The 25,981-nt window shown below is 42.2% G+C and overlaps 2 protein-coding genes across 4 annotated transcripts in view; one reads left to right on the top strand and one right to left on the bottom strand.

The window, feature by feature from the left end:
• INPP1 (inositol polyphosphate-1-phosphatase) overlaps positions 1 to 25,489 on the top strand; it is a 31,158-nt gene extending 5,669 nt beyond the window's left edge. Inside the window, exons 2-6 of one of the 3 annotated variants that reach the window (XM_002712256.5) lie at positions 14,444 to 14,722; positions 17,379 to 17,439; positions 19,604 to 19,804; positions 22,488 to 22,662; positions 24,748 to 25,489. In XM_002712256.5, coding sequence (XP_002712302.2) covers positions 14,519 to 14,722; positions 17,379 to 17,439; positions 19,604 to 19,804; positions 22,488 to 22,662; positions 24,748 to 25,303 — 1,197 coding nt within the window. In that variant the 5' untranslated portion in view covers positions 14,444 to 14,518 and the 3' untranslated portion in view covers positions 25,304 to 25,489. The other 2 variants (XM_070070465.1, XM_070070463.1) reach the window with 2 other exon arrangements.
• LOC127491518 (translation initiation factor IF-2) overlaps positions 620 to 25,981 on the bottom strand; it is a 67,869-nt gene continuing 42,507 nt past the window's right edge. The window contains exon 5 of the mRNA XM_070069874.1: positions 620 to 10,208. The gene's annotated coding sequence lies outside the window, so the exon portion shown is untranslated. The remainder of the gene's footprint in view (positions 10,209 to 25,981) is intronic.

The raw sequence follows: 25,981 nt of genomic DNA, 5'->3' as shown, positions 1-25,981 counted from the left end.
CTAGGATGATGGGCAAAAGGGGAGATAATAATGGTTTTAAAAGTTTCCCAGGGATTAAACATGACAATAGGTCTGATCTGATTTCATCATCATTTAAAAAAAATCATCTATTATTTTTCACTTTATGTTTCTGTGTGGGAGCAAACTGTTGAAATACTTACTTAAGGTATACTAAGCTGATCTTCTGTATATTAAGATAATCGAAAATGAATCTTGATGTGAATGGAAGGGGAGAGGGAGTGGGAAAGGGGAGGGTTGTGGGTGGGAGGGACGGTATGGGGGGGGGAAGCCATTGTAACACATGAGTCGTACTTTGGAAATTTATATTCATTAAATAAAAGATAAAAAAAAAAAGTTTCCCAGGGGCAGGCCTTTGGTCTGCAGTTAATATGCCAGTTAGGATGACCGTGTCGGAGAACAGAATATCTGAGTTTGATTCCTGACTCTACCTTCCCACTAACGTGGATCCTGGGAGGCAGTGGTGATGGTGATGGCTGTGGGTTTCTGTCACCTGTGTGGGAGACTTGGATTGAGTTACTGATTCCTTCAGTGTAGCCCTGTCCTGGGCTACAGGGGAGTAGTGTCTGTGGGCATCAGGGGAGAGAACCTTCAATGGGAGCTCATTCTCTGTCTCTCACTGTATCTCAAAAAAAAGAAAGAAAGAAAGAAAGAAAGAAAGAAAGAAAGAAAGAAAGAAGAAAGGAAAGAAAGAAAGAGAGAGAGAGAGAGAGAGAGAGAGAGAGAGAGAGAGAAAGAAAGAAAGAAAGAAAGAAAGAAAGAAAGAAAGAAAGAAAGAAAAGAAAAAGATTCTCGGGTTGCAGTTTAGGAATTCCCAAATCAGAATTTCTGAGGGAAAGGAGGAGATACTTAAAATAGCAAATATTACATTTTAAAAGATAAACCAGGGTGCCAGCGCTGTGGCATAGCAGGTTAAGATGCCGAAGTGCCGACATCCCACACTGGCACCAGTTCAAGTCCCGGCTGTTCCACTTCTGATCCAGCTCCCTGCTAATGTGCCTGGGAAATCAGTGGAAGATGGCCCAAGTATTTGGGAGACCTACACTCACATGGGAGACCTGGAAGAGGCTCCTGGCTCCTAGCTTCGGATTGGCTCAGCTCTGCCATTGCGGCTATTTGGGGAGTGAGGAGAGTGATTGGGGAGTGAACCAGTGGATAGAAGATCTCTTTCTCTGACTCTCCTCCTACCCCCTGTAACTCTTTCAGATAAATAAATATGTCTTTAAAAAAAAAGATAAACCAAAAGAAAAAAAATAGGCAAGTTTGGGAAACACAAATGGGAAATGACTGCTGCTAGAGTGAATAGCTAACATAACCTTGTAGGATTCCTATACATTAAATGTTCTTAAATGAAAGATACGCAAGTATGCACATTTGAGTAACATAGCTTTTATTAAAATGATTTCCCCAATCCCACCCAAAACCAGATTTTCCTTGGCAGTAAAACATGGCCCATTATGTACAAAACAAATAAACAAAATAGAGTATTAGACATCTATAAAATAATTCACTAGGTAGATTAATTGCCATACTGCTAAGTGTCAGAATTAAATTTTTTCCTCTCTTTATATTCCTTTTCTTTCTCTCTTTTTCATGGGATTGTTTGTTTTTTTAAATCAGCTAAATATTTAAAATCTGCTAAATTAATTGTCCAACTTTAAATTAATTTAAATGCTGCAAACTTTACCAATATATACTGAAACTTGTGCTTTTCTTTGGCATGACAATGGTATGCTTCTCTCAATGCAAATGAAAATTATAATCAGAGTGCCTGGGTTCCATATCCCATTCTGGCTTCTCTCTCCAGCTTCCTGCTGATGTGCACGGTGGGAGGCAGCAGATGATGGCTCAAGTAGCTGGGTCCCTGCCTCCCACACAGGAGACCTGAATTGAGTTCCTGGCTCCTGGCTTCAATCCAGCCCAGCCCTGGCTGTTGTGGGCATTTGGGAAGTGAACCAGCACAAGAGAATTCTCTGTCTCTCTCTCAAATTAATTAATAGTTTTAAAAGAGTGTTATAATTAATATCAAAAGAATTAAAGTCAAATGACCAAAGGAAATTTTTCCTTTTTGTTTTTTCTTGTTCTTTTTAAGATGTGTTTATTTATTTGAAAGGCAGAGTTACAGAGGCAGAGGCAGAGAGAGAGAGGTCTCTGTTCACTGGTTCTCTCCCAAAATGGCCGCAACTGCCAGAGCTGGGCTGATCTGAAGCCAGGAGTCAGGAGCTTCTTACAGGTCTCCCAAGTGGGTTCAGGGACCCAACGACTTGGGCCATCTTCTACTGCTTTCCCAGGCCACAGCAGAGAGCTGGATCAGAAGTGGAACAGTCAGGACTCGAACCAGCGCCCATATGGGATCGAAGCACTGCAGATGGCAGCTTTACCCACAATGCCACAGCACCGGCCCGTTTTGTTGTTTTCATAGTTGTTCTTTGGGTAGGCTTTCTTTACCAAGTTGAAGAAGCTCTCCTCTATTCTTTTTTTTTTTTTTTTTTTGAGAACTTTTAAAACTTTTTAATTTTTAACTGGTATATGACAATTGTACATATTTATGGGATACCATGTGCTATCTTGATACATGTATATTTTATGCAATGTTCAATTCAGGGTAAACCTAGCTACCCCCTCAAATATTCATCATCTCTTTTTGGTGAAAACATGCAGAATCCTCCCTTCTAGCTTAAACACACACACACTGTACAATATCGTTATCTATAGTCACCTTACTGCACCTACAGCACTAGGACTTCTTGCCCTATCCAGTTATAACTTAGTGCCTATTACTCAACCTTTGCCCTTCCCTCTCCCCTCCCCACCACTCCCCCTAGCCTCTAGTAATCTACTCTCAACGTCTATGACACTGGTGTTCTTTTAATATTAAAGAAAACACAGCTTAGTTAAAGTGATGCATAATTCTTCATTATCAGCAACTTTTTAAATGAGGATTTGATCTTCCCAGTCCTGGGGAAACCATCTAGTTAAATCCTGGGAATTTGCAATAATCATGTGCAATTTCAGTTTGATCTGGGAATAATTAAAGTTCTGTGTTTAAAACATGGCTGATTATAAGCTTCATGAATAGCAAAGGGGGAATAAAGAATCAAGATCAAGAATCAGATCAAGAAAATAAATATTAACCAGCTCAGACATTTATCTACGGTTGCAGGGTCAGCAAGAATGCAAGATATTTAGTATATTTCTATGTTAGTGTGGCTTTAATGAGATATTTGTATCTTTTTAGTACTTTGAACTTTTTCATTCCAATAAAGCTTCTATAAATATTCTGTGTTCTTTTAAAGGAAAGTGTTGTATTCACTATTCCATACTGCTCTGTTAAACATTTGGTAGCTATCTCTTAAAAATAAATATTTGCTCTACAAAGTGGAAGAGTAAATAGAATACCAAGAGATATGCAGTATCCCCAGCCTGCTGACATGATACACATAATGTGGTCTATGACCTCTGCTTTTTACCATAACATTCAGGGGATGCATTTTAGATCAAGTAAATTTGTCATTGCAGAAGTAAGTGGTAATAATCATCTGCTAGAAACCTCTGTTAAAAAAAAAAAAAAAAAAAAAAAAAACCTCCTTCAAATCATGTAATCATGTTTTCTAGCAGTTGCTATATTCCTGAAATGCATGTCAGGAATAATCCTTAGCAGATTAATTTTGGTGCAAGAAAACCCCTTTAACATGTTCATCTCTGATACAATGAAAATGATCCAGTTTTTAGAACTGCACCTGCGCGGCACCGGGAGCTGGAATGTGTCCCAGGCACTCAGGTACCTACAGCCTCAGGAGAGAGAACGTGGTGACCCAAAGGTGACTCAGTGGGGAGCGTGAGCCCCTCCTCCTCACGTGTGTTACCCCCTTGGCCTGTACCCAAACCATAGTATATAAGCATACAATCTAGGAACTAAAACCAATGTGATTGCTGTGCAAACTCCACCTCAAGACGAGGAGTCTAGTGCCTTTATTTCAATTTAATTTTCGTAACCTTACCCCAGCCTCCTCTTTTGTTCGTTTATCCAGCATATATTTGTTTCTCCCTTATGAAGCAGATGATAAAGGCCAAATGCTTTTGAAATGTGCATTTCTTTAAAACTTGTAATTTTTAAACTAAAAAATATTAAACATTGTGCAAAATAGGTGCGATATCACATTTACTATTTTAATCATTTTCAAGTGTACATTTCAGTGGTATTGTTGTATAATTGTTACCACCATCCTTCTTGAAGATGGTTTCATCCTCGCACATCAAAACTCTACACATTAAACAGCAACTCCCACTACCTTCTCCTCCAGCCCCAGTAACCATCATTCTGCTTTCCATGTCTCTGAGTTTGACTAGAGTACCTCATATAAATGGAATCAAAATATTTGTCCTTTTGAGTCTGGCTGATTCTACCTGGCATAAAGTCTTCAAGAGTCATCCATGTTAGAGAGTGTGTCAAAATTTCACTTTAGGCCGGCGCCACGGTTCACTAGGCTAATCCTCCGCCTGCGGCACCGGCACACCGAGTTCTAGTCCCGGTCGGGGCGCTGGATTCTGTTCCGGTTGCCCCTCTTCCAGGCCAGCTCTCTGCTGTGGCCAGGGAGTGCAGTGGAGGATGGCCCAAGTCCTTGGGCCCTGCACCCCATGGGAGACCAGGAGAAGAACCTGGCTCCTGGCTTCAGATCAGCGCGGTGTGCCGGCCGTGGCGGCCATTGGAGGGTGAACCAACGGCAAAAGGAAGACCTTTCTCTCTGTCTCTCTCTCTCTCACTGTCCACTCTGCCTGTCAAAAAAAAAAAAATTCACCTTAAATTTTTTTAAGCTTTATTATTATTTGAAAGGCAGAGTTACAGAGAAGCAAAGGGAGAGAGAGAGAGAGAGAGAGAGGTCTTCCATCTGCTGGTTCACTCCCCAGATGGCTGCAATGGCCAGAACTGGGCTGATTGGAAGCCAGGAGCCAGGAGCTTCTTCTGGGTCTCCCACACGGGTTCAGAGGCCCAAGGATTTGGACCATCTTCCACTGCTTTTCCAGGTGCATTAGCAAGGAGCTGGATCAGAAGTGGAGCAACCAGGAGTGGAACCTTATGGGATGCCAGCAGCGGCCTTACTCGCCACAGTACAGCACCAGCCCCAAAATTTCACACCTTTTAAAGGCTGAATAATCCTCAACTTCTTTTATATGGAAAGCAGATTTTAAAACAAGGAATTAAAAAATTTTTTAAAGGCAGAGTGACAAAGAGGGAGAAACAGAGATATTCCATTTGCTGATTCACTTCCCAAATGGCTGCAACAGCCAGGGCTGGGCCAGACCAAAGCCAGGAACCAGGAAACCTATCTGGGTCTCCCACATAGGCGTTAGGGACTTAATTACCTGCTTCCCAAGCACATTATAAGGAAGCTAGATCAGAAGCCAAGTAGCCTGGGCTTAAACTGGCGCTCAGATATGGGCTGCAGGCATCCCAAGTGGCAGCATAATCTGCTGTGCCACCATGCCCGCCCAAAGCACAAAAGTTTCAGATGGGATCCTGTCGTACAAACCATCCCATCCAACTTGTCTTTTCTTTCTTCTTTATGTTTACAGAATTGAGGAAAACAAGTCCCTGAGAGCTTAAGTCATGTGGCCAAGGTTATACTCCTGGTTAGTTAATGGCAAAGCCAAGCCTAAAAACCAGCTCTGTGACCTAGAAAAGAGCTCTTTCTACCACACCACCCTGTGGTCTCTGTAGACAATAAAAGGCAAGTGTTCAAAATTAGTGTCTCTCGTCAGTGTTGTGAGAGTTCAGAAGGAAAGATAAATTAACCTGGGAATCTTCCCTAATAACTGAGAAATGTCACATTACAAATGCAACATTCAAAATACACTTGAGGATGAGTGAGGCTACATTCTGATTAACGGTGATCAAAACTATAAATAACACTCCACTGGGAAAGATTCTTTCTACAGGCAAGCATCTTGTCTCTTTTGCTGCCTTGAATTATGCATTAAGCATGCATTTTTAAAAATACTCATTCTCTCCTATAGTTAAGATAGTCACACTAAAATTGATTTTATTTTTTATATTCTATCTGATTTCATATTTCATTTGTGACACCACAGTTGCTCTAAAAACATCTCTTAGCACACAAAAGTTTAAGCACAGAGCTGGAACATAGCAGATAGAAACGCTCTAAATAAATAGAGGATCTATATAGAAAATGCTCTTAATCTTAACTCCATAAAGAGGATAAAAAAGGTCACTAACAAGCTTAAAAGTATTTCTAAATGGAATACTTGTTTCATAATTTTCAGATGAGTTCTGGGAAGTCTTTAATATGCATTCTTTACTCCAGATTTATGCTAATATGGAATACTTACTATGTAGGTCAACTTGCATTTTTTCTAGCATTTAGTTTTTGTTACTACAAGGCAGTATCACTCTTAGCCTAACAAGGCTCCTAGGTAATTGGTGAAGGGCAGAGCCTGTTGTTAGCCCATTCCTTAAATTTGCAGATGAAAGTTGGCCAAGGGAGTTCCCATTTTCTCAGCCCAGACTTATTGAATCAGTATCTCCAGGGGAAGAGGCCAAAAATCCACCTTTAAAAAAAAAAAAAAACAAGCAAAACAATCAGATTTACTTTTTATTTGTTTGAAAGTTAGAGTTACAGACAGGGAGACAGAGCAGGAGAGAGAGCAATGTTCTGTCCTCTGGTTTGCTTTCCAAATGACCATAGGAGCCCGAGTCTCCCACTTGGGTGCAGGGGCCCAAGCACTTGGGCCATCTTCCACTGCTTTCCCAGGCATATTAGCAGGAAGCTGGATCAGAAGTGGAGCAGCCAGGACTGGAACTGGAACCCATATAGGATTCTGGCATTACAGGCAGCAGCTTAACTTGTTGTTAATGCCACAATGCTGCCCTCTAAAAATCTATGTTCTTAAGAAGCGCCTCAGTTAATTTTTGATCTTACTGATTTGGAAAACACTATTTTAGCACACGCTCCTGTTTATAAGCTACCAGAACAATATTTAAAACAAGGGACATCTTTCTGACCTATTGTTTTGGGGAGCTTTGGTAAGCAAATATGTGCATTAATGTGATGCATTAGTGTCCTCAATCTAGCTAGTGTGAGTTAGATAACCAGCTTAGAAAAGAGCTGACTAGGGGCCAGTGCTGTGGCATAGTGGGTTAAGCCACCACCTGCAACACCAGCATCCAGTATGGGTGCCGGTTTGAGTCCTGGCTGCTCCACTTCCAATCCAGCTCCCTGCTAATGTGCCTGATAAAGCAGTAGAAGGTGGCCCATGTCTCTGGGCCCCTGCATCCATGTGGGAGACCAGGAAGAAGCTCCAGGCTCCTGGCTTTGGTCCATCATAGTGCTGGCTGTTGTAGCCACTGGAGTGAACCAGTGGATGAAAGATTCTCTCTCTCTCTCTCTCTCTCTTCCTCTATCTATCTGTAACTCCACCTTTCAAATAAATAAAAAAAAATATTAAAAAGAAAAAGGAAAAGATAAAAGAAAGGACCTGGGTGGTAACACAATTTGAAGGTTAGAGGGAAAGGAGGAATATTAGGGTTAAATAGGTGGATTTACATAGCCCATATTTAATGTCATTTCTAACAAAATCAAATTAAATTTGCTATTTGGGGTAAGTTAATTAACAAAATTAATCTTTTCAGGGAAGGGTCACCTCTAGATGAATATAATTTCAGATTCTTATTTGGTGCTCAAAAAATGTGGTTCAGTTGCCAGCCACCCAGATACATCTGTGCTTCATTTTTCTAAATGAATACAGAATATATGTAGACTTTTATATAAATAAATATGAGTCCATGTGCCTAACAGCACCTAGGTACTGCTGATAAAATAAACAGCATGCCAAGAGTGAATTCTGTATTTACAAAGCTCAGAGGAAGCTCATCAGCCAACACTTATTGAACACCTCTGAAGTATGCCTGAGAGTCATAAGAAACCACACTCATTTAAATCTCTTGCCAGACAGAGCATAGATAAGTAAACCTATATATAGTGTGTTGGAGAGCCGGAATGAAGGTTTGGCCTGTCTCCACGCACCCAGGGCCCAAGTGCCTCAGACAAAGGAATGGCTCCTGCAGCCAACAGTTGAGCTGACTCTTTTCCTCCACCGATGCATTTTTGTTTTAAGTAAAACAAAAACCTGTTTTTATTAAAATATAAATACATATATATAAGCATGGAACTTCTCAGTGTTAGTGAGTTGCCGTCAAACCACCCATGTAGCTAAGCCATCCACCAGAAGTGTGAACTTTACCAGTTTCTAAACCACCAACAACCCCTCTTTCTCCTCCAGTGGTAACCACACTGTGACTTCTAACACCTGATTCATTTTGGCCTGTTTTAGAGTTTTGAGTAAATTAAATTGCATGGTCTGTATCTTTGGTGTCTGACTTCTTTAGTTTGATGGTATATTTTTGTGAGATGCATCCAAGTTGTTGCCTAGTGCCATAGCTCATTCATTTTTTTTTCTTTTAAAGATTTATTTTACTTATTTGAAAGGCAGAGTTATAAGAAACAAAGACAGAAAGAGAGAGAGAGAGAGAGAGAGAGAGAGAGAGAGAGGTCTTCCATCCACTGGTTCACTCCCCAGATGGCTGCAATGGCTGGAGTTGCACCTATCCGAAGCCAGGAGCCAGGAGCGTCTTCTGAGTCTCCCATGCAGGTGCAGGGGACTAAGGACTTGGGCCATCTTCTACTCAAAGAGCTGGATCAGAAGCGGAGCTGCCGGCCGGCGCTGTGGCTCACTAGGCTAATCCTCCACCTGTGGCGCCGGTACTCCGGGTTCTAGTCCCAGCTGGGGCGCAGGATTCTGTCCCAGTTGCTCCTCTTCCAGTCCAGCTCTCTGCTGTGGCCCCGGAAGGCAGTGGAGGATGGCCCAAGTGCTTGGGCCCTGCACCCGCCATTTGTGGGGTGAACCAATGGAAGGAAGACCTTTCTTTCTGTCTCTCTTTCTCACTGGAGCTGTCGAGACTCGAACCGGCACCCATATGGGATGCCAGAACTGCAGGCGACAGCTTTACCTGCTGTGCCACAGCGCCAGCCCTGCTCACTTTTGTTTTTACTGCTGTATAGTATTTTGTTATGTGAATATTCTGTAGTTTATTATATTTTATTATTGATGGTTGTTTGGATTATTACCAGTGTTAGATCATTATAATACTACTGCTGCTCATAAATATTCTTGAATATGTCCTTTAACCCATATATGCATAAATTTCTGTTAAGTATATGTCTAGAAAAGAAATTGCTAGGTCACTGGTTATACTTATATTCAACAAACTACAAGTAATTTTCTTCCAAAATGGTTGTACCAATTTTACTCTTGCCAGCAGCATGTAAGAGTCTCCATCACTCCATATCTACACCAAAACTTGAAATTTTCAGTCTTATTAATTTTGGCAATTCTACTGGGCAGGTATTAGTGTCCTATTGAGATTTTCAGACTGCAGGCAGTCCTATGGTATAATATTTTTTGGATCCCGAGCAATGTTTGATGGCGAGTATCTGAGTGTTGAATGAGGCTTATCCACTGCAGGAACACCTGAGTTTCCAGTGAGCCAACAAGTCATATTGCAAGTCCCTTGTGATGCTTTGTAGTACAGTTTCCCTCTGGTCAGGGTCACCAGGCGGGCAATGAATGTCTCATAGAGATACCAGAAGGTTACTGTCTGCAAGGTGCAGAACAAATTGGCATTCCTGCTATTCTTTGTGTATATCCCTTCTGCCAGGACAGCCTCCAGTCTCTCTCTCCTCCCTAAGGCAACCCTAGGTGTAGAGCAAAGGAGAGGTGCCACAAAGCCTGTTTCCCCTACAGCCACAGTCCCAGCTAAACTGAGCCTTGGACACCTCCTTATTGTGTCCATTTAGTGAGATGCCTGGACAGCTCTGGACCTTTGCCGGAAAACACCCAGGTACTTTATGGAACCTGGGCCTCCCCATCCCCCGCCCCTTGCAGTCCTATCAGGCAGGGCCACTGCACAGTGGCTTCTAGTGGCCATTCCTGAGGATGAGTGAAAGACTGAATTGAGGAAGTGATGGTGGGCGGGGTGGAGTCCATGTAGAATGGACAAAAAGGTGGGCTGTGCAGAAGTTTCCCATGAGCTGCCAGGAGAAGGGGATGTCAGCTGTCCATCGGAGAGCGTTTCTGTTTAGTTGCCGCTGCTCGCCGTCATCGCACCTCTTTCCCTGCGGACAAAAAAGGATATGGTCAGCTTCCGCTGCTACCTGCTCTTCCCACGAGAGTGGACGCCCCTGGCCCCAGACTCCTCACCACATTTCCTGAGAAAACATCCCCCTTGATAGAACCCTCCTGCGAGCCTCCCAGCGGAGGTCTGCAGGAAGCCGGGGTGGTCTCACGCCTCCAGCAGCCATGGTTTTCAGGCCCATGCCCAGAACCGGAAGCAGTGTGACCTGGCCTACATAGAGGAACTTTATTCTGGGTTGTTCAGAGAATGACAAGTAGTTCCCAGGCTTCAGGATTTAATGGACTAGCAACTTTTCAGAAAAGATTTCAGTGACCCATATAAACTTGCCAGCCGCCTCTGTTTTTTCCAGTAAAAACATGTGACTGGTTTCCATGGGGTTCTATTTAGTAGTCCTAGTTGTCATCTGTTATCTGCTATGTGTAAGGCTCTGCTCTAGTACCTGTTCAAAAACATCTCGTTTTGATCTTCACCACATCACTGCCAAATATTCTTATTACAGGTGACAAGAGAGGCTCAGAGAGGGTAATACATTACCTGATGCCACACAGCTAATTGTTGGCAGAGTCAGATTTTGAACCCGGTTCTATAGGACTCTAAATCCTCTCTTTCCACTGTACTGTTTATCACATCTGCAATAGATGTGCAGATTATTCAGATACAGTTTTTAAACCCGTCGTATTCTGATGAGATGATAGACTAGCGAGAAATTACGGTTTGTTTTCTTTTTCTTTGTAGAGAGGTTTTTTTTTTTTTCTTAACCTGCTTCAATTTTTCGTTATTTCTTCAATTAGACTTGAGTGTCTCACAAAAGCTAAAGCGATTCTAATTCTATGTGACATCATGACACAGCTCTCTGTCAAGGCGGAGATCGGGTTTGAGATGATGATCACGACACTTCCCCAAGCCCATCTGAACTGTGGGATGACTTTGGAATTGAACAGCTCCTACTCTGCCCGCTGGGTAACGACAGCTGCAGTCGCCAGCTCGTTCCTCACTGGTCAATTGGCCATGCTCAGAGCAGCGACTGCTCAGGTGGGGAAGAGAGATCACTGCTGAGAGTAAAGGTCAGCTCTAACAGGAGAAGCTCCAGGCCCCGGGGGCAGCTGTACGCAACTGTCAGGGAGAAGTTGATGAGCCCTGGATGGGGAAAAGGAGTGAGTGTGGTGCCCAGAGCTGGTATTCTTTCGGCACTGTTAGGAAAGTTCTTGGTTATGTGACAGTGTAGTTTAGGACACTTAAAAATTAAACGTAACAGAATTGACTACTTTGGACAATATTGTTATTATCCTGAAAACTCTCAAATTAGACTGCTCAAAAATCTGCTGCTTTTAAGATAAAAAGCTATTTAGAAATTATTGATTCACTAAGTCTTTTCCTTCACTTGTAATAAGTGCAGAGCATTTACTAAGAAGTAAAAAATATGGTTATTGCATTTATACTCTTGGGGCTCATATATTATATTGAGAAATGTATTCATCTGTATTATATATAGATTGTAATTTGTGGTATATACATCATATACTATAAATTATTTCTAAACCGAGCGCCTCAGCTGTACTAAAAGCAGCTACTTTTCTTAATATTTATGTTGTCAACTAAAGTGAATTTTCCAAACATACTCATTCCTGAAAGAAAAGACATTTAAGTAAGCAGCTATTTTCTTTTAAAGATTTATTTTACTTATTTGAAAGACAGAGTTACAGAGTGAGGTAGAGCCAGAGAGAGAGAGAGAGAAAGAGAGAGAGAGAGGTCTTCCATTCCACTGGTTCACTCCTCAAGTGACTGCAATGGCCAGAGCTGAGCTGATCTGAAGCCAGGAGCCAAGAGCTTCTTCTGGGTCTCCCACACGGGTGCAGGGGCCCAAGGAGTTGGGCCATTTTCTACTGCTTTCCCAGGCCACAGCAGAGAGCTGGATTAGAAGAGGAGCAGCAAGGACTCAAACTGGCGCCCATATGGGATGCCAGCACTGCAGGCTTTAACCTACTGTGCCACAGCAATGGCCCCAGCTATTTTCAAGTTTTAGCTACATTCTCTTTACTATTTAAAAGTTTTTTGTGTTAGTATGGTAGTCCCAATTTCTTTGGCCTCATACTTCCAGGAGTTAAAGAATTCTGTCAGCTTAATTGTTCTAAGATATTTTAAGATGTCACTTCTTAGAAACATTATACATTTACTTTAGAGTACTTGAAAATTATAGAGAAGCCTAATTCAAAAAACCATCCACAATTTCACTACTCAGCATTAACTGCAATTAAAATGTCACCTGCTGGTCCCTTTCTAGACACAAACTGGTAACATATTCTCATACTCCATTTGGTAATAGGTCATTTTCCCCCTTTACCTTTTAGGATTAACATATTTCCCTATTCTTCAGAAACATGATTTTACTGTGTAGTATTCTTACATCTCACCAATATTTTTTTAAAGATTTATTTTATTTATTTGAAAGAGTTAGAGAGAGGTAGAGACAGAGAGAGAGGTCTCCCATCTGCTGGTTCACTCCCCAGATGGCCTCAATGGCCGGAGCTGTGCTGATCCAAAGCTAGGATCCAGGAGTTTCTTCCCAGTCTCCTACATGGATGCAGGGATCCAAAGACTCGGGCCATCTTCTACTGCTTTCCCAGGCCATAGCAGAGAGCTGGATCGGAAGAGGAGCAGCCGGAACTCAAACCGGCGCCCATATGGGATGCTGGCGCTTCAGGCCAGGGCTTTAACCTGCTGCGCCTCAGCGCCAGTCCCACCAATATTTAAAACTATTAAACTTTCTGCTACTATAAATAATATTATTCCTCCTTGTGAAGAAACATTTCAACTCAGTTTTGATTTTCTTTACACAAATTAGGAGTAAAAAGTCAACGGCACCCATAGATTCCTCTCTGGGAGACTGCCCTCCAGAAAGCTGCTTGTCTGCCGGCCATGAGCTGAGCATGGGCACCTGTTTCACCCCACCTCCTCCCAGGAGGAACGCTAACATTAAAACACACCTAACAACAATAGAAGGTGGCTTGTTTTATTCGTTTTCCTTTCATTACGAATAAGGCTTGGCCTTTTTCCTCACAGTGGTTGACTTTAACATATTTTATAGCAAACATGTTTAAGACAAACCTACAATGATAATTCACCATTCGCTCCATTACATCAGCATCTTTATAGCTGGGTTAATTCTCAGCCTCCTGGAGCCCATTAAGGAAACTTGTTTTCACGAAGGAAACTGTTGATTAATGATAATAAATACGCCGGGCTTTGGTCCTGGCCAATGTGGAGCCCTGCGGTTTAGTCTTGTGTAACCCTGAAGAAGTTACTTAACCTCTGTTGGCTTCAGCTTCCTTTGCTGTAAAACAGGGCTGATCATCTTCAAGTGATTCGCACAAGAGAAGACACTCCAGCCTCCAAGTAGAGGTAGATTCTATTGTAAAATGAGAAGTGTTTCTCTCCAGTTGCAAAACAGATATCCCAGGCGAGGACAGGCTCAGAGGCCAGAACTTTGCAAGTCCTAACAAGTCACCATTTTCACCTTGTTTTATTGCCTTTACCTGCCAAGGGATTAGCGCAGTTAGCGGCACCTCTTTTTTCAGTGTGGGTGGAGAATTTGGCTGGGTGATTGGCCTCAGTCTTGCACACACAACAGTGCTTTCCTAGTCTGGTACTTGGTACTGTTAAAACAAGAAGGTTTTTGAGAAATTAAATCTAACAGAGTTTATTTAAGCAGAACAAAACTGAATTGGGCAGCTCCCAGAACCACAGCAGGTTCTGAGAACTTCACTCAACAGTGTAATCAGACAGAATTTATAGGCAAAACTGAGAGAGAAGCCTAGGAAATAACTGCCTACAGCCTAGTCAACCAGTCAACCGGTTAAAGCTTAAGTTGTTTAAAATACAATCAATGAACTGACTGCAAGGCCTTGTGCAGCCAGCCCAAGCTCAGTTACTGCAATTAATCTGTTGGTTTAGTTTATAGGGCCCAGTGCAGGTACCCAGTTCAAATTCATGGTCTCCCACAAATTTTGTTTAATGGCACTTTAGAAAGTTGCTCCAGATCTGCTGGAATGAACACCAAGGTCATTACAAGGACTTGGCTTTCCTTGTGTTTTGTGTCCACCTGCCCATCTAGGGATTTATAATGTAAATGACCAGGCTGAGTGCCAGATGGGTAGTTAGCAGCCCTGGAGGCACCCTGACATCACTGGCTGTACTGCTCTCTCTTTTGTGTTCTAGTACTTCTCCGGCTGACAGCCCAGTGGCTGGCTGCCGTTCCCACCAGGAGCTGGCACTGCAAAGGGAGGTTCAGAAATGTCCCAGATCCTCCGCGAGCTGCTCCGCGTCTCGGAGCGGGCTGCCAACATCGCCCGGGCGTGCAGGCAGCAGCAAGCGCTCTTTCAGCTGCTGATCGAAGAAAAGAAAGAGGGCGAAAAGAACAAGAAGTTCTCGGTTGACTTCAAGACCCTCGCTGATGTGCTGGTGCAGGAAGTGATAAAGCAGAATATGGAGAACAAGGTACGAAGGGCCCGCCCAGGTGTTTGCCGAATGTTCGCCTCTGTGATTCCCCTCCCTGTTGGCCAGCCTGCCTCCCTTAGCTCCCCAACCCTGCACGGAACACTAGTGCCTCGGGTTCAAGTCAACGTCAGAGGTTTTCCTCTCTTTCCTTTGGATTACAATATTAATAAAATATTCCTTGAGAAAATGTATACAATACAGAAAAGCAATAAGAAAATAAAAATCACTCCCAATTTTAACAGCTAGAGATAAAAACTTTGGTAGAGAAGCTTTTATTTACCAATGAGTTTCTTCTTCATAAATAAGTGTTCCCTGGAAAATAAGAAAAAAACCAAGGACCCTCTTAATCCCATCACTAGACAAAACCACCACTATGTTTTCTAAATATTGTTAGACTGTTTTTCTTTTGTGTGTATGTATGTGTGTGCATGACTTGTAAAATGTATTTCAATAGAAATGAGGGCACACTGTTTTGTAACCTTTTTGTTTGTTTGTTTAAGCTTTGATACATTAAGTGCCACCTTTTGGACTTACTTGTTTAATGTTTGCCTCAGTTATGGGCTTGTAACTGGAGACTTAAAGTCTCCTTTTTTCCTAGCCAGAAAACACTGTTCATAACTAAAAGTGATCAGGATTCTGGGTATCTTGCTTGAAATGACTAGGGGAAAGAAACCAGTAGCAGTAATAACACCAGCAGACACTTACAACGGCTTTCTGTGTGTGAGACACTGTTCTAAGGGCTTAAATATATTACTTAGACCATATGGCAATTTTGAGGTAAGAACTATTATTCCATGGAAATGGATGAAAAAAAGGGAGCACAGAGAGGTTCCGTGACATCCTGAAGTTACACAGCAAGTGAATGGACAAGGCCAGTTTTTGAGCACAGGCAGACTGGCTCATGGTCTGCGTTCCTTGCAATATTACATTGCCTTTTATATAAACAAATTGTATTTGTTCTGATTTTGGAGGATAGAACTTTAGGACAGAACTATAAAATACTGGAAGAATTTCTGTAAAATTCTCAAGATAATGAGTATCATCTAAAATCATTGAAGTAAAATTTTTGGTCACAGACAAGAGAAAAGAATAAATGACTCCATGAAATCTCTACAAACTGTGCTTTTTCATACCCTGTAGTATCTGGCTTCAATAAACTAAATGAAGCAACTTTATTTTTGTTTGTTACTGATCAAGATAGTTGGGTACTAGGGGAGACTGAATCACTGGATTAGATATGTACTGATAGTGATTTTTACAGGCTAATATTTGCCCCAAGGCATTATAGCAGGTTCAGACAATTATTTATTCATGAAGTAAATACCAGGACTTATGATCTAATAAACAATATTCCATTTTGGTGATAGAAAATATTTGTAGTTCATGACCCTTACGTCCTGTAGCCTCAGAAACAGGTCTTTAAAGTGCCTTGAGAGACTAAGCTTCATTTCTTGATGAGTAGGCTGGTCACCAGCCCTTTTTGGGTTGCACTGTCCAGCAGAAAGGGGAAAAAGAATAACAAGTGGTTGTAGGCATTATTCGAGCTAGTGGGGAGCAGCAGCATTGTGGCGCGGTTACACTGTTGCTCGTGATGGCAGCGCCCCATATCAGAGTGCTGGTTCGAGTACCAGCTGCTTCACTTCCAATCCAGCCTCCTGCTAATGTAGCTGGGACAACAGTGGATAATGATTTAAGTAGCTAGATCCCTACCATTCCTGGGGGAGACCAGGATGAACTCCCTGGCTCATGGCTTCAGCCTGGCCCAGACCTGACTGTTGCAGCACCATTTGGGAGGTGAACTAGGGAATGGAAGAATGTTCTCCGTCTCTGTGTGTATGTGTGTATGCACATGCGTGTTTGTTTCTCCCCTCTGCCCTGTACCCTCATTTTGTCTTTTGAATAAGTAACTAAATAAATAAATGCTTTTTTTAAAAATAAAGCTATTGGGCCTTTGCAGATGACTGAGCTCAAATATTTGAAGCATTTCCTTGCTTCTGTTCCCAGAGAACATCATGCATAACTGGGGTACATATTTTGAGAAAAATTATCTCCTCCACTGAGGATCACAAGCAAAATGAACCTGAAAGCTTCCTGATCACACACACAGAGAAGACTTTTTCTTGACTCATTCACTCTACATTGATGCATAAATTATTGGTCAATAAAATTTCTCTTTTTCTTAATCAACTTCCTGGTTCCTCCAACAGGGGCTGAAACATACCTGAAAATGAAAATAAAATCTAATGTTGTTTTCTAATTTTTCATCTGCTCTCAAGTAACAATTTTAGGTACTTGATTAATAATTTTAATTTTTTAAGAGCAATGGTTGAAATTTCTCCTTTGCAGACTTTGTAGCTCTCTACTCTTATATAGAAGGGTGGAATTTCTAGACGCAGTTCTGCAATGGAACCAGACGTAAGGAAACCAGATTTCCAACTCACTGTGGACTTTCCGGAGAGGCAAAGAAGCAGTAAAATATTTGACAACTATGCTGACTCCATTCTTTAAATACTTGGATTGGGTTATAGGATTAGAAATTTCTGAATATCAACTCTAAGTGTGCTATTTAATTTTAAATATAAACTAGAAATCTGTTCAGAACTTACATGTGTGGATTTTTGTTGTTTCATTTCTTTGTCAACTCCAAATCATCCAGTTTCCAGGCCTGGAAAAAAATATTTTTGGAGAAGAATCCAATGAGTTTACTAATGATTTGGGTAAGTATAAGAATCTTCATGTGTTTTTGTAACTTAATTCACGAGGTATTCTAATCTCCAACATACCATGGCATAAATGGATGTTTGAAAGCCTTTCAATGTAAACAATATAATATACTTGAATTCAGGTTTCATTCAATTTCTGCCCCAGAATATCATGGCATTTAAGTTAGGAAAAGGTTGGTATCTTACAATAATTTGACATTTAAATAATAAGGGTTATTTAGCATATAAGTAATTTACAACTTAACCCTTGGGGGAAGTTGGGGAATCTAATGGAAGTAATCCTTTGTGGACCCCTTGAAGAGTCCATGAACCTTGGCTAAGAGTGTAGAGGAAGCATTGGCCCTGAAACACTTGAGCAGGTTGCCTCATGGTTTCTCTGGTTCTCAGAACCTCATTGTAAGTCCCGTTTACTCAGTGTCCTGTGAGCTGGGTTCTCCTATAGACCTCCACATCCCCTCCCTGCAGGCATTGAGAAAAATATCCTGGTCTCTAATTCATCACAGAGAAACATTTTTTAATTAGTTTGTTGAATTTTTTGTTTAATGATTGAAGAGGCTAAAATAGTGAACCTTAACAACACCGTTCATGTGACAAATCTTGAAATATCCAGAAAAACATTTACAAAGGAAAAAAAATCTCTGGATTAACTCTGAAAATGTTTTCACTTCCGTCATGGGCTGTGTATTCAGATGCACTTAGCTTGATGGCATTTCATAAGAGAGAGAAAGAGAGAGAGAGATCTCATTTCAGGTAAAAATAACTCCTGTTGATCAACTATAAGAAACCTTGCATTTAAAATCCTCCATTCTGCTACCTCCTAAATAGCTATTTTAAGACGTCACTTATCTAGATTACAGGGTAAAAAGGCAGGGCGCTCCCTGACTGCTGAGAAGGGTGCGGAGGGTAGAGGCGGGGCTGTGGGGGATGATGGGAGCACAGGACCAGAGAGCAGGAAGGCGTTTGGATTTCTCTGAATGTGATGGGGATGCATTGGCAGTTGGTAAGCAGAGGAGTGAAGCCATGTGATTTGCTCCTATAAACAATCCAATGACGTTACTGGAACCAAAGTAGGTGCTTGGGAAGCAGCAGTTGTTAGCATTATTTCCCAGCTTTCACAGTTTAATTCAAATTTGACTTTAATTAAATTTAAGTGAGAGTGAGCATTTCCTGCTAATTCAGACTCACCTTCATAGCAGCTTCATACTGCACTTTCCGAACTTCACTCATCACCTTGGGATTATGTTAGAGTTCAGCAGGTCTGGGTAGTGCCTGAGGCTCTGAATTTCTAACAGGCTCCCAGGTGACAAAGCTGCTGGTCGTTGGAATTGACAGAGTAGCTGGGAGTATTAGTCAGTATACCTAAAAAGCACTAAAGTGCAATGTTTTCATAATTTTTAAGGGATTGTGTGTGTGTGTGTTTCTTTTTTCCATTGCTGACACTTCTTGTTGCTATTAACTTGCCTATTTTACCAGTCTCTTGTCTCACTTCTGTGGAGGCTGGGAACCAGGTTCACCAAAGTTCTAAGCAACATGTTAAAGTGCAGGTGGAGCACCTGGACTTGGTGGCCTCTGGCTTCACCTGGGGAAGCAGCTTTGCTTGCGTCACCTTCCTCACGCAGTTTCCCAGAGGAGAGTGGCTTCCATGGATGCCACTCAAGTCGTACAGTGCCACTGCCTTTAAAGAGTCATCGATTTTGTCTTCCATGACTTAGCATAACAATCTGACATCAGAAGTGTCATGGAAGGAAGCAGAAGCACATCAGTGTGCTGATAGAACCTGCACTTTTCAATAACATTTAGACTTGGAACAGCATCAGAAGGCAAAAAAGTATATCAAGGGTTCAGGAATTTTTAACTTGGCTATGAGCTCCCTTCAGTTGGACACAAATTGGTGTTCACAAACATCTGGGGAGAAAGTCTTTGGGTTCCTGGAGCCCATCCCTCACCACCAAGGACAGGAGTGGCCACTGGGCATCAGTGACTTGATGAAGCCCGCCTGATGATTCTGGCATGATTCCCCAGGCTTAGGAACCAGTGGTATGGCTGTATTACCTGCCTCTAATCTAGGTGTACGCTCTTTGTTGTCCCACCATCTCCATTATTCTTTCTCCAAGGAAACTCTAGAAAGGTAACAGCTTTTAGTTTGTCTTTACTGCAGGGGAAAAGATTACTGTGAGGCTGTGTTCTGCTGAGGAAGAAACAGCAGAGCTGCTTAGCAAGGTGCTTAATGGTAACCAGTCGGCATCTGGAGCCTTAGCCAAAGTTGTTCATCAGGACGTGGCCTTCACTGATGCAACTCTGGATTCAGTAGAGATCAGCATTCCACAGGACACGTTAGGAATCTGGGTGGATCCCATAGGTAAGTATAGGAGGGTATATTTCATTTACTTGTTGCAATTTTGGGGGTGGTGTTTGGAAAAATGAAAATTGAGAGTGTAGTTTAATTCCCCTAGAGGTCATAATTTTTTTTTAAAGATTTATTTGAAAGGCAGAGTTACAGAGAGTAAGAGAGAGAATGACATCTGCCATCTGCTGATTCACTCCCCAGATGGTCACAATGGCCAAAACTGAGCCAAGTCAAAGCCAGGAAGGAGCCTGGAACTCCATCTGGGTCTCCCAAGTGGATTGGCAGGGGCCCAAAAACTTGGGCCATCTTTCACGGCTTTCCAAGACACATTAGCAGGGAACTGGATGGGAAATGGAGCAGCCAGCATTTGAACCATATGGGACTCACCCATATGGGATGCCTGTGTTGCAGTCAGCAGCTTAACCCACTGCACTACAATGCTAGCCCCATTGTAGAAGTTGTTTTAAGTTTTAAAATGATAAATAAAGAGTCCAGGTGTATGTGTTACAGTGCATTGTGTTTTATATATATATGTGTGTGTGTGTGTCTATATGTTTATATATTCAATTATAAATGTATATACCCATATTTTTAACAGACGTGTATATATACATTGGTGAAGATACTTCAAAAAGTTCATGGAAAATAGAATTAAAATATAAGCTTTTTTGGTGCTAAAAATCTTAAAATCTGTGCATACACATAGTCTCCAAAAATTCATGAAAACACTAAACATGGACATCAAAATTTCTATACCCAAATCAACTTTTAATTCCATTTTCTGTGAACTTCATGAAGTCCAAACAGGTACACACACAAAGATGGATGAACTCATCATTAGAAGACTTCAGGGGCCACACTCCTATCTGGTCCTTCTCTCCCTTACTGACTGGTTCTGACCACAGCAAACTGGAGCACAGCAGATTGCTGCCATGGGGGAGTCCAGGCCAGAACTTCTGGTGTCTATTATTATTATTATTATTATTATTTTTGACAGGCAGAGTGGACAGAGAGAGAGAGAGAAAGGTCTTCCTTTTTCGTTGGTTCATCCCCCAGTGACTGCTGTGGCCGGCGCACCATGCTAATCCGAAGCCAGGAGCCAGGTGCTTCTCCTGGTCTCCCATGTGGGTGCAGGGCCCAAGGACTTGGGCCATCCTCCACTGCACTCCCTGGCCACAGCAGAGAGCTGGCCTGGAAGAGGAGCAACCGGGACAGAATCCGGTGCCCCGACCAGGACTAGTACCCGGTGTGCCGACGCCGCAGGCGGAGGATTAGCCTAGTGAGCCACGGCACCAGCCCAGAACTTCTGGGTATTTAAAGATCTCCATGGGCCAGTGCCGTGGCATTAGTGGGTAAAGCCACTGCCTGCAGTGCCGGCGTCCCATATGGGCACTGGTTTGAGTCCTGCCTACTCCACTACCAATCCAGCTCTCTGCTATGGACTGGGAAGGCAATAGAGAATGGCCCAAGTCCTTGGGCCCCTGCACCCGCGTGTGAGACCCAGAAGAAGCTCCTGGCTCCTGGCTCCTGGCTTCGGATTGGCCCAGCCTGGGCCATTGCAGCCAACTGGGGAGTGAACCAGTGGTTAGAAGACCTCTCTCTCTCTCCATCTCTCCTTCGCTCTCTGTGTAACTCTGACTTTCAAATAATAAATAAATCATAGAAAAAAAAAAGATTTAAAGATCTCCCAGTTTTTAAGCTAGCAATTAAGCAAACAATCCAAAACATAGTTGAAGGTGACTTCTGAGCAGTCACTTTGTGAGCTGTATGTAAACTTTATCATCAACTTTTTGTCTTTGTTGTGGTAGGACTGTATCTATCACCCACTATCCTTAGCATTGCTGCTCTTTATTATGTTGAGCAGGCAAACTCCCCCACCTTTCCCATCCAATGGATTATATATAGAAACTAAAAGCCTCTCCTGGAATCTCTTATCTCTGGAAAATAAATGGTATCAGTTGTGATTTCTGAGATACAGGGATCTCTTGCTTTTTGGTTCCACCCTGAATTGATTCTAACTCTGGATCTTTTGCCAGGCGCATCCTCAACTGTGTGTTAGCTCACTGAATGTTGGCAGTCAGCTGCTGGCATATACAAGGGGTCTTCAAAAAGTAAATGGAAAATGTATGTCATGAAAAAACTGTCATAGGTTTCAAAATTTTGCACCAAAATAAACTTACTGTTTAATCAATGCCCTGTTAGGGAGAAACCTCCCTCTTTGGCACCACTGATATTTCACCTTTATTACCACTATCATTATCTCTTCCTTCTAACTTGAGGGACTTAATAATAACAAAAAGTAATTCCTGGAAGGAAGCTTTTCCATCTCACCTTGTACTTGTCCTCTGATTAGTGACAGTTCTAAAAAAATCCTACTAATTATTCTGAGTTAATAGTTTTCAAATGTATTTGACGTGGGACAAGTGGTGCTCATTATATGCAAGATGCTATGCTAGATGCTATAAACATGTCCTCCATTTTAGAGTTTTCATATTTTTAAGAAAATGAAATAGTAGCAGAAAAAATGACATACAAAAGCTGAAATAACTCAGTACAAATGACATCCAAATGTAAAACTTGATTAGTTACCAAATTAGTGACAAAGAGAAATGATACAGGACAAAGGTTATAGATGGATTCACCATGATCTTCAGAATCTTCATCTGATTCCAAATACATTTGCTTCATTTTTCAGATTCAACTTATCAATATATTAAAGGCTCTACTGACATTAAATCCAATCAAGGAATCTTCCCTTCTGGCCTTCAGTGTGTCACCATTTTAATTGGTGTTTATGACATCCAAACAGGGGTACCTCTGATGGGAGTTATCAATCAGCCTTTTGTGACACAAGATCCAAAGACTCTCAGGTAAAAGATGAGTTTTTGAATATTATGGTTTTTAGAACTCATGACCTCAGCTTTGCTTATTTTCAGATTTATCATTCTATGTGACATTGCCATGACTCAAGGGCTAGCTACACTGGAGTGCTCCCACTAAAAGTCCGCATGTTTGAATTAAAGGCCTTTTCATTTCCAGTCTTGGATGTGGCGTCATTTCATTTAGTGTTGAGGGCATGCAGGTAGAAAGTTTAAAAGGAATACTATCTTGGAGAAATCATGGTTGTGCACTGGGGATACAGCAAGCCTAATCCCTGTTCTAAGAATCCACTCAAACCTAGGTTAATAGAATGGTGGTAACACTGCCTTCTAAAATATGTGGAACAAGATGGGTACACTTACATGAGGGTGTTTCAAAAAGTTTATGGAAAATTAATTTAAAACATATATTTTGCTGTGAAAAATTTAGAAATCCTTATATACTGGTTGGTCTTCAAAAGTTCATAAAAAATGTGCATTATGAAAAAACTATATAGATTTCAAATTTTTTGGCACAAAAATAAATTTCATGAACTTTAAAAAAATAAATTATTTGAAAGGCAGAGTTATAGAGAGGGAGAGACAAAGAGAGATCTTTCATCTCTGGTTCATTCCCCAAAAGACACAGGGCTGGTGCTGGGCCAGACTGAAGCCAGGAGCTTCATCCAGGTCTGCCACATGGATGCAGGGGCCCAAGTACTTGGGCTATCTTCCACGGCTTTCCCAAGAGCTTTAGCAGGGACTTGGATCAGAAGTAGAGCAGCTGGGACACCCATATCGGGTGCCGTCATTGCAAGCAGTGGCTTAACCTGCTGTGCCACAGTGCTCACCCCTGTCCATAAACTTTTTGAAGCCCTCTGTGCATATGGTCAGTTGAACTTTTGTGTAATTTTAGCAGAAGTTCAAAACAAAATTGAAAATTATCCAGTGAAAAGACCGGTAGGGGTAGCCAGGATTAGAACCTGCCTGTGGGGCATCGCCTCATAAACGCTGTCAGCATCCCTTCCCCTACTGCCTCCTCCTCCCCACCCTTTCCTCAGACTACTGGACAGAGCTTAGAGGATGCTCAGGGATTGTTGACTTTGATCCATGGCCTGTGCTTTGGGGTTGACTCCAGGGCATGGCAGAGTCCAAGCAGAAGCAGCGGCTTCAGTTTTGTAAAAACTGAAATAGGTCATATTTCCCACTTATATAGGGCTACATATTTTTATTGAACTTGGAGTTGTCTCAGGGGAGTGAGAATTGTTAGTTCTTTAATAGTCATTAATAGTCACCTCTGAAGTATTGATTATTTTCATTTACTCCTGCCTTCTTCCAAACCAAAAATATGTTTCTGTCGTCTTCAAAAGAAGAAATTGTGCAGACAGAATCATGGCCTAGAAATGGAGGTGATCAACGAAGTAGTTACTGGCCCAGATTCTGCAGGGAGACTGCCTGGGTTTGAAGGCAGATTCTACCACTGACCAGAGGGGTGGGCCTTAGCAAGTTACTTACATTCACTAAGTTACCATTTCTTCATCTGCAAGTAGAACAAATTACCCAGCATAGAACCCAAGGCAAGCACTGGTACATGGAAGGTGCAATAAAAATATCACGAGTCCATCTTTCTTGGTGTTAGATGCCAAAGTGGAACTAGTGACTCAGATAATGCAAGTGACCAAGCGAAGAAAAGCTTTTTATAAGAATCACAAAGATTGACAGTTTGGAGAGAACCTGTTTGTCTGTTCCTCCTTTTCCCCATTAAACTTTAAATGCCAAAAGTGGCAATGACATTTAGCCATGTTTCTGGAGGCCGGAAATCCCACAGGTATTTTAATGTTGTCCTAGATCGATGCAGTAGTGCAGTGACGTGGACGGCAGGCCAGCCCCGCTGCAGCACTGGCAGCTGCGTGCCTGTGAGTAACTTTCAGAAATGAACTGGCGACGCAGTCTGTTTGCAGGCTTTGGGGCATGGAGACTCACTCCTTCATGATGAATTGTAATTGTCTTTTTCATGTCATTAAGTCTGAAAGCAGCATGAATCATGAAAAGCAAATGTGGTTATCACCCCCACCCACTGGACATTGTCTTCTACAGGTGGAAAGGACAGTGCTACTGGGGCCTTTCTTACATGGGGACCAACATCCATTCCCCCGAGCTGGGCGTCTCTAAAGGAAAGAGGGAAGTGCAGCAGGAACGCAGCAGTTCTGAGGCACAAGCCCCCCACCCTTTCTCGGCCGTCATCAGCACCAGTGAAAAGGAGACCATCAAGGCTGCGCTGGCACGCGTGTGTGGTGATGGCATTTTCCGAGCAGCCGGGGCTGGTTACAAGAGCCTGTGTGTTGTCCAAGGCCTTGTTGACATTTACATCTTTTCAGAAGACACCACGTTCAAGTGGGACTCCTGTGCTGCTCATGCCATACTGAGGGCCATGGGTGGGGGAATGGTAGACTTGAAAGGATGCTTGGAAAGAAATCCAGACACGGAGCCGGACTTGCCAGAGTTGGTATACCACGTGGAAAACCCAGGGGCCACTGGGGTGGATCGCTGGGCCAACAGGGGAGGACTGGTCGCATACAGATGCAAGAAGCAGCTGGAGGCCTTCCTCAGCCTCCTCATCCAAAACCTTGAGCCTTGGGAGACACAGACGTAGATGGAGTCTGACCTCAGTGTCCACTTCAGTGGAACTCCGAAGCTGGTCCCCTTATCTCCATCTCTTGAAGACAGCTTTGTCCTGTTGGTGGTTAACAGCACCTTCCTCTGTTGAGGAGTGTTTTTCCATTTTATGGTCATGTAATGCTAAATTTCAATAAATGACATTCTTACAGCAATGTCTAAAGCCTTGCTGTGTGAAATCTTTATAATGGCTATTGTGCTTTTAGTGTTACTTAAACATTTAAGTAAAATTTAAAGAAGAAAAATATCCCATTCAATTAGTACGACTCTAAGTGACAAGAGAAACAGGATTTTATTTTCTGTCTTAAAGTGAAAACCTGCATTTTTTCGCCCATGGTGGAGCATTGAGAACTGAGTTTATACGCTCCGTCTGCAGGTGAGGCAGAAGGAGATAGAGCTCACTGCAGTTGTATGTTTGCTACGCTTCAAAAACACAGGTAGGCTTTAGATATATAGAGATACCTCAAAAGCTTTGTGGAAAGGAGGTTTAAAAGATGTGTTGTTTTGGTATAAAGCCTTGTGAAATTTGCATATGTTTTCATTAGTGCATTTTGATAAACTTGTTGACTTGCCCTCACACCTGGCCTGCATGTGCTGCGGCATGCTGTACTCAAAGTCAGCGGGGAGGCCAGCACTGTGGCAGCGCAGGTTAAGC

Source organism: Oryctolagus cuniculus, chromosome 3 (assembly GCF_964237555.1).
Source record: "Oryctolagus cuniculus chromosome 3, mOryCun1.1, whole genome shotgun sequence".
Lineage (NCBI taxonomy): Eukaryota > Metazoa > Chordata > Mammalia > Lagomorpha > Leporidae > Oryctolagus > Oryctolagus cuniculus.
The sequence above is the reverse complement of the archived record's forward strand: the minus strand, read 5'-3'. Positions and strand labels throughout refer to the sequence as shown.